Source organism: Cynara cardunculus, assembly GCF_001531365.2.
Source record: "Cynara cardunculus var. scolymus isolate 2C chromosome LG 16, CcrdV1, whole genome shotgun sequence".
NCBI classification, from domain to species: domain Eukaryota; kingdom Viridiplantae; phylum Streptophyta; class Magnoliopsida; order Asterales; family Asteraceae; genus Cynara; species Cynara cardunculus.
In genome coordinates, this window is record NC_037543.1 from 15,842,032 (window position 1) to 15,851,271 (window position 9,240).

General features: G+C 35.7%; 1 protein-coding gene across 2 annotated transcripts; it reads left to right on the forward strand.

Annotated features, from left to right (window-relative positions):
- The first annotated feature begins 1,015 nt into the window (after positions 1 to 1,015).
- Positions 1,016 to 4,942, forward strand: LOC112529373. Of its 2 annotated transcripts, XM_025140638.1 has the most exons (7): positions 1,016 to 1,365; positions 1,825 to 1,913; positions 2,110 to 2,176; positions 3,150 to 3,257; positions 3,430 to 3,528; positions 4,135 to 4,260; positions 4,599 to 4,942. In XM_025140638.1, exons 2-7 carry the CDS (start codon positions 1,875 to 1,877, stop codon positions 4,745 to 4,747), a joined length of 588 nt encoding a protein of 195 aa, XP_024996406.1. In that variant the 5' UTR covers positions 1,016 to 1,365; positions 1,825 to 1,874; the 3' UTR covers positions 4,748 to 4,942. The 2 variants fall into 2 exon arrangements, with proteins under 2 accessions (XP_024996406.1, XP_024996407.1); XM_025140639.1 differs by lacking the exon at positions 3,150 to 3,257 and having other exon boundaries at positions 1,064 to 1,365; positions 4,599 to 4,939.
- The last annotated feature ends 4,298 nt before the right edge of the window (positions 4,943 to 9,240 follow it).

A 9,240-nucleotide genomic window follows, 5' to 3' on the forward strand; every position in this document is an offset into this window, starting at 1 on the left:
TGCATATTATCTTGAATGGTCGGTCGTATTTCAAATGAAAGTTTTCTTTATTTTTATGTGATTTTACATTGTTTAAACACAACCCGATCAACCCGAACGGGTTGGGTTGGGTTGAACTTTTGTTTGAGTTTGGTTGGATTGAAAATTTTCAAACCGCCAACGTCAGGTTGGGTTGTTAAAACGGCTCCAAACCGATCAACCTGGGCCGTGAGCACCCCTAGGTGCGGGTGCCTCCTCCCATAAAATATAACTCTAAAGTCTAAATTTCATCAAAAAAAATTGTAGTGCTTGCATGAGAGTGAAAGAATTTTTATGTACATAACCTAGAACTCACAAGGCATTAACCATAGTTCAGAAATAAGATAATTGTGCAAACACATATATATTTATTCGAAGCAAACAGAAAGCAAAAAGAAGTAGCAGAAATTGATGAGTGTAGAAAGCAAACAGAAAGTTATTAACAAAAGCATAAACCAGTAAGCATTACCTCGTTGAAACAAAAAGAAGTAGCATAATTTGAAGCAAACATAAAGGCAAAAAGTAGCAGAAATCAGAAATAGGTTGGAAGCAATCAAAAATCAGAAAGAACTAGTAGAAAACGAAGCAGTAGCAGTTCATATCTTGAGAGATGAAAGCAGAAAGCAGGTTTGAGAAACAAAGCAATAACTGTTCGATCGATACCTGAAAGCAGAAAGCAACGTTCGATAAAATCATAGAAAGTAGAAAGCAGCATTCGATCGATGAAAGCAGTGGTTGATGAAATTAGCGTTCTTTAATAGAGCGGCTAGGGTTTAAGAAATGAGTGTATTTATGTCATTTACATACTTTTGAATGTAATGTATTTTAATTTCATCAGTTTTAATAAGAAATTGTTAATTCTTCAAATTTGAGAATTTTTGGAATTCAATTCAATTCTATAAATAACTAAAACCTATAATGAAATTTTGTATATGAAATTTACCATTCCAATTTCCAATTCCAACTCCCCCCACCAAACCCCAATTGTTTTTAGAGGATTTCAAATTACCCCAAAATCCAGTCATCGACGAGACGAGTTGAAGCTTCACAAACAATCTCCTTCTTCCGCGTGTCTACAATCTTCACAGCATCTTGGTACAAAGGCGATTAACCGCCGTTTTTCTGAAATGGAAAACAATGCCAAGGTATGGTAACGAAATCCCTTGAATCTCACTAACGTCGTCTCAAAACCCTACCACACTTGAATCTCTCAATCGAAGAGGCCTGGATCTTCCATCGCCTCTAATTCAAGTACCGGAACCACCCAAACCCGAATCCATGTGCACCAGCCTGTTATCGTTCCGCCGAACCACCCTCTTCCTTCTACAACTCAAAGAATAACACCTGGTACTCTCTCTCTCTCCAGATGTATGTTTTCACTACGTGTAATTGTTCATATTGGGTTTTGCTGTGAGCTAAATCGCCTAAATTCGAGTCGATTTATGGAAATCTAAAGCAGGCTCTTCGTCTTGTTGGTTTCATTTTCGTCTTGATTTGATGCTTTCGATTATTAGCTACATTGCTTCAGTCCAATTTTCTGCCACATCTGAATGTAGCAATGTGTTTTTTGCTTCATCTGATACGGAAATAGTTTTCTATCACAAGCCAGCATTGCCAATCACTTTATTTTCTGTTTACTTTTAATTATAGTAGGTAATTTGGTTCATGATACATTGATATCTGAATTAATGGTTCATTCTCTTATTAGCTTATTTTTACTTATACATGATTGGGTAAATTTCTATGTTGGTGTATACGGCTGATTAGATTCCCCATACTAATACCCTTCTGATCCTTTGTTTTTAGTGCGGCATACAATCTATAGTTGATTACCACACAAGTAACTGAAACTTGGAATGGCTTTCTCCCGTGGTTTAGCAGCTCAACTCCGCTTCGTAAGTCTCTCTATCTGAATATATTTGATGATTCTTCCTAGAAATTATTTTAGAAAAATTGATTTGTGTGATTTGGAAGTTACATGACTGAATCTCCATTATCACACATCCTTTGAGTTTGTTACTTCGTTCATCCTTCTGTATGTTGATTTGGTGGACTCTTTGGTAGTTTCAATTTTTGGCTGCTTGATTGCAGTATTTGTGCAAAAGAAGACCGGTTAATGTTCGATCACGTCAGTATTCGTCGTCATATCATGAAAGAGGTAATTTTATTCTGAACAATGAGCTTAATGATTGTTAGTCTTTTTGTTGTGTGTTTCCTATTCACGTTTAATGTAGTCATTGGATTTTCTCAAAAACTTTAGGATCTTTAGCAGTTATTGAGATCATTAAGGGTTATTTGAATTGTTAACATGTGGAAAATGATAACGTACCCTACCTTAGAGCTCCGCCTTTCATTAACACCACAACCTGGATGTACATCAATTTGATGCCTGAAACCCTTATTTTGTTTGGCCTTCACGGCTTTATCATCACCTTAACCACCACCTGAATATGGTATTTGGCTTCAGTCACTTCTAGGGAAGGTTATGGCTAATGTTTAGAGTGATAAACCAAACTAAATCAAACGAATCCGGTATATATCACACTCGAAAGTACGGTCGGATGGGATGTATGTAGATCTGTCCTCTGCCCCAAAAGGGTATAACAACTTCTGTGAAGACTTAATGTTTAGAGTGATAAAAAGATTCTAATAGGGAAATGTAGCAAGAAAAACTGGAGAAATAACAAGAACTTGTAGGAAGGCAATGGCAAAATTTGTACAGGTTTCAAACTAATGCCAATGCGAGGTAGAGGCTTGCTTTTAACCTATGATGAAAGCCTTCAAGGCTAATCTTCTTTCACTTCAAACACTTATATGTGAAGCTTACATTATTAATTAAGATGTGAGAAATCCAAGAAAAGACGTATGACCCTCAATGCATAAATAGATAGATTGCTCTTACTTTGCCTAAAGTTAGGATCTTGATTTTAACAGGATATTTGGACTTTAATGTCGTGTTGTCTTAGTTTGATTCCTCCATTATATCAACATGTTCTCTATGCACTGATTTCAAACTTTGACTGTGCAAGTATGCAACATAATTATTTCATTATTTGTTATTAGCATTGTCTGTTTGGAAGTATACACATACTTCCACTGTTTGCTTGAGGTACACTTGTATTTTGTTCCAGATGAACGAGCAATGGAGGAGGAGGCTGAAAACAAAATAGGATGGCTTTTTAAACTTATCTTTATTGGGACTGCAACAATCGGTGGATACCATATATTTCCTTACTTGGGTATTAATTTATTTCTTAAATCAATGACCCATTACTTTTTCTTATCATCTCTGTGCCAGCAGACATATTATATTGGAGTGGAAGGTCCTTTATGTAGTATTGAAAGACTAATTAAAGTTTAACTGCATTTGGATCTTCATTGGCAAGACTTTTTAATAATGGATCTTTTTAGGTGATAATCTGATTCACCAGTCTGTGTCACTTCTAAACGTCAAGGACCCGCTATTTAAAAGGATGGGAGCATCCAGATTAGCTCGTTTTGCAACAGATGGTATAGTTGATATATGTGAATTATAAATTCCTGTTATGTGTATTTGTTTAAATTCCTGTGGTATATGTTTGTCCATGACTTGCAATCATCTCATATTTCCTTATGTACCTAGCGACTCAATCCATGTATGCGATTAAATATGAAAAAATAACGAAACAAAACGAACCCAGTATGTTCCACTCAAAAGTAGGGTCTGAGGTTAAAATATCAGAGAATCACGACAACTAATCTTCCAACCTAGATTTGATCAGACTGTTCATATTCTTGTAGCTTGCTCCAGTTATTGGTTTCAGTATTGGGCATTACATTTTATGGAAGACTGATTTATACTTACGGGGCCGGCTCAACTAGGCCTTGGGGCTCCTTCCTGTAGGTCACCAGATCGAGTCTATATCTACATGGCCCATGGGATTAGTAAAAAAAAAAGATACATAGTGGAGCAACTCCGGCTTAAGCGCTGGTCATTAATTCCGACACTTCTTTTTTGAGGGCCTCTTTTAGGGGGGGGATGCTCTACCTACAATTTTCATAGACTTTATAGTTTACGCTTTTGTCCTCCATGGAAAAGTGTGAAACCTTTCTTAATGTATGATCGTGTTGATTTAGATGAAAGAAGAATGAAGATTGTGGAGATGGGTGGGGCACAACAGCTTGTGGATATGTTGGGTGCTGCTACAGATGATAAAACACGCAAAGAAGCTTTGAATGCTATTATTGCCATTGCTCGTTCAGGTCAGAATCTTTTACTGATTTGATCCTCCTTTGTTGGTATATGGAATTAAAATAAATGCCAGTTTATTTGCATATGCGTAGAGTTCTCTTCTTCCTGATTCTCCGTAATCATCATCTTTTAAAGTCGTTTCCTGCATGATAAGATAAAAAATGTGAATACAAGGGCTGAAGGGACAATTTAAAACAACTTTAAGTTCTATTATACCATTTTTCATTCTCTATTTTGCGGGTTTATCTTTAGTCTAAATGATTGGTTAGACTTTCGTAATCCGTTTAATTGCGAGTAAAAACTAGAAATCCATGTAAATTTCTCCATCTGTTGTTTCGTAATATGTTAGATGAAGCTGTTGGGGCTCTGCAAAGTGCCGGAGCGATCTCAGTAATCATGGCTACTCCACAATGCACTGAAGATGCTGAAATTGAGAAATTTAAAAGAAAGTTGCTGAAGAGACTTCAAGATATGAAACAAGAAGAAAATTCATCTTGAAATTAAGGTACTTTCTTTATCAACTGTTAAATTAGAACCAAGAACTTGGGGCGTAGGAAAGATTTGTCTACATTTTACAAATTTCCAAGCCCTACTACGCGTGGGATTACTAGATTAGTTTGTTTTTATTGCCAAATTGTAAGGCCGTTTGAGTGCTTTACATCTTTCTCAATGGGCTTCCATAACTTCCTACTACCATATCTTCATTTCTTAGATTGCAGCTTTATAGATGTATGGATAACATTCTGGTCCATCGATTACATGAATACACATCATCAAAAATTAAATAAATTTGAAATATATAAAATTTGATGTGTCTTAATTTCATTGGTGGGATTTTGGGACATGTTTTTGTCTCGAGGGTATCTACTCCTATGAGCATTCTTGGTTGATGTTGTTTGTAGTTATTTAGGTCCTATATGTTTTGACCATTTAACAGTTTGTTTATGGGTTTCAATTGTTTTTTAATGGAAATCTTGGATGAAATACTTATAATATGACAAAAAAGGTTATTATGAACACAAAAGCAAAGCAAAGCAAAGTTCTAACGAAAGGGATATATGTTTATGATAGATATCATACAAATAACATTTGGTTATTTTGTGTATTAGAAAAACAAGTCGTAGGACTGAGTTTTATGCGGATTCGCTTTCAATGGATCTTTGTTTATGTTTCCGTTGTACAACATATTGGGTTCTGCTCGCACTTTCACGAATAGGTTTTTGTTTCCTAAATTGTGTGTAGAGTTAATTATACGAATCGTCCCTGTAGCTTGTGCAAGCTCTAACCAATTCTCACTGCAGTTTCTAAATTGCATGCGTCATCCCCATTGTTTCAATTTTCTCTTTAACACCGCTGTTAAATGACCTTGCAAGCTAGTCGTGTTGAGGGGTATTCATTTTTCATTTTTTAAGAAAATATTTTGTTGGTCATGTGTTTAAAGCATTTAGAAAGAACTAATCCGAACCTTCCATCATCCCCTCCACCTCCTTTGGCATGGTTGCACCATCGTTCGTCAAAATCCAAAGCGGGTTTGTGTCGTAATTTAAGAAGTCATTTTTGAAGAACAAAATTAGTGAAGAGAAAAGGGGAAGCAATCTAACTCCTGCAGTATACAAGGATAAATTCCTGAATCCTAATTGCAATCTCTTTTATGGTCATTTTTCCAATGGACTCGAGAATGGATGATAGGAGGTGTAGGGGGAAGGGGTTGGGTTTTGTTTCGCTTGTGTTTTTTCTGTTATAAAAGAAATTGTATATAAACATTGTACAACAAATATAAATTACAATAACATGAAAAATGATTGAAATGCTCACTTAAAGGAGGAAAGATAACAGATTTTGAAACTGCGGATGGGAATTGGAGGAGTTTTTTTTTTTTTTTTTGAAGTATATAATATTTATATACGGCAAATAGAATATATAAACTCACATACCCTTTTCACCTTTGGTAAGGTTTGAATCCCTGACCTTCAAAGACTCACATACCGTTAGGATAAAGGCCATTTGATAGGAATTGGTGGAGTTTGTGCAAACAAGGGGGACAATTGGTGCCTTACTCTTGTTTTTGTAATGATTCAACCTCTCATTGTAATCAAAGAAGTTGAGAGCTTGGGTTTAGCAAAGTTGAGTTTTAAACTTTTTGCTATTGACATTGTAGATTCTTGATAAATTACCACTCTTCATTCGATTGATATCAATGCAAGGGGTTGTTTGGTTGGTTTTCCATCCTATATGGATAAATTTCTCTCTTAAAAGCTTACTGATAAGCCACTTGCTTATATCATTAAACCATTAAGCTCATTTAGATATTTATTCACATCTACTATGAAAACAATTTATTTATGTGACAGATTAACATCTCCAACTGAAACAAGAATATGATGTGAAATACATAGATCATGCAATCATGAGGTAAATCCATGATGAAAGTGGCACCTGAGTGGGCATTTTCTGTATATGGTCTAGTTGCACCCTCTTTATCTTCAAACACTTCAAGTTAGTGAATGGATAAACTTCATGCAAGAGTTAAGGAGAGAACCTTGGGACATAATATACAAACAAATACACATACATAAGAAAATAGAAACTATAAGTATTGTCTTCATACATTCACAAAAGCATAAGATCCATATGAATATATACATATATTTTCCTCAAAGTAATAGCTTCATATCAGTAGAACTTATAAGTGAGTGTGTCAGTGCTTGTTTAACGATCTTCTTGAAATCAGCCAAAATAATGTATGGAGGCATCTCAGTGCAATGTAATAAATAGAAAGATTTACATGGCCTGATTTGTAAAAATCTGCTTTGCGATTCCTAAAAGTAAATGTGATCTAACAACATGCTTTGAATGGTACACTAACATTAAGTGCATGTTCAGCTTAGAGGCAACGATCGTGCATGGTTGGCAGGCGTGCCTTCGGCTTTTGCAGGCATTATTGGAATATCTTGGTCATAGTTGTTAAAAGCAGGCACCTAGCCTCTAAGGCTCATTAGGCTTAAGTTCGTGGGGTTTTTAAAGTCGAGGCTAGGCGTATTTACGAGCCTCACTAAGGCGTGGCGCCTTATGGGCCTATGTGTGTCTCATAAAGAGTTGTTATATGGCTAAGCAAATCCTAATACTAAATAAGTTTTCCCATCTTCTCATCTCCTAGACTTCTTAAAAAGAGAGTTATTAGATAGATTATATAAGTCAAACCTTGATATTAATATCTGGTCATTAGAACTTCAAGCCTCCGGTTTAAACCCTTCTCCCTTCTGCCTCTATCAAAGAACTGTTGGTTGCTGCATTGGAGGATTGTACTTGGTGCATACTTGAGTTGTGTGTAACTGTGTGTATGTGTGTATTATATGAGCCCCACATTCCTAAGGCTCGTGCCTTCCGCCTGTGCCTAGTCCCCGAGACCCCTTTCTGCTTTGAGTTTTAACAACTTTGATCTTGGTAATATATTGGAGGTGGCATGCTGACTAAGGAGTCTGTATGTGCAAACCATGCAGAGTAGGCAACTATGGTGGATCAGATACGGGGATGGTTGGTGATCAGATTGTCTTCATCCCTCCTTAAAAAATGTCCAAAACTTTCTACAAATCTGACTTCTATTCAAAAAAATCACTAAACAATTGAAATGTTGGATCACACACTCTCCATCTGATTATTTACTTTTGAAAGTTGAAACATGCCAAACAGGGATCGAGGATGATGATTGGTCATCCACCATTTAACTGACAATCCATCCCCTTGTATCTTTTCCCTTAAAGTATTCGAGATCAACCTGGTTGTTTCTTGCGAGACAAATCAAAGTTTGGAGTTGGTAAGATCTTTCCTATAATTCCACAAGATTATAAAAGACACACTTTGAGGCATCCAATAATTCATCAAGAGATCTACCAAGGGTCGTTTACCAAACAAGTCACCAACATGGCAACATCCATTAAAATCGATTGTCGATAAGTGATAACTCTCAGTTTTGAGAGTTATTTGTTGTTCAATACTCCTATTTTTGTATGTTTTATGTACACACTTTGCTTCTATCTTGTATTTTTGGTCTAAAATGTTTTAAGAGGTGATGAAAGGTCAAAGATTTGATTATTTTTTGAAAAATCGTCACTGTTGGAAAAATGCCCACTGCCCACTATCTGCTTACTTTCTGCCCACTTCGGTATTATATTCAAAGCGGATTTGGATAAATTTAAGTACTTGTTTTTCTGGGTATTTAAGAAAATTAATTCTGCAGTCAAATCCGAAAATCTTACAATATTTAAAGGAATAAGCCTTGTTGTATAAAAAAAATGTCTTAAAATGTATTTCTCCTTATTTTAAGGAAAAGATCATCTCTACCTTTTTTTCTTATTTTAAGGGAAATGTCATCTTTATCTTTTTCATCTTTTCAAAAAAGGTGACAAGGCCGGAAGATTTTGAATGATTTATGATGAAGTATTTGTCCTCAAGATTAAATAAGACTTTCTTCCTTTGGATAAAAGGGATGTCCATCTCTCATTTTCTCCTATAAATTGAAACATTTACTCTCACTTGGAGGACATCTCTTGGAGCATTTACTCAACTGAAGATCTGGAGCAGTAGAGCAAAGTTTAACTTTATGTATTTAATTTTCAGTAATGTTTTTGTTCATTGTATGCCCTCTGTGCGCAACAGTTTTAGTGAAATTTCAATTCAAGTATTTCTTATGCATTTATCTTCTTCTTCTTCTATGTTCTCTAATTTCATTTTGAGCTAATCACCCCCTTGGGCGTGGGTGTGAGTCAAACTTAAGAACTTGTCGGCACACTTGGGTGTTGTCATTTTTATTAATTCTTAAGCTTGGTCGCTTTAAGTCGGGACTTAAGCTCAATGCGGATAAGCCGATCACTTTGAAGTGTTAATATTAGATCCTTGATGTTATATCCCAGATCTGACATGTAGAACGATTTACACTAGAAGTTTGTAAGAGTAAGTAAACAAGAAGATTAAACAGAGAAATAGCGGCTGCT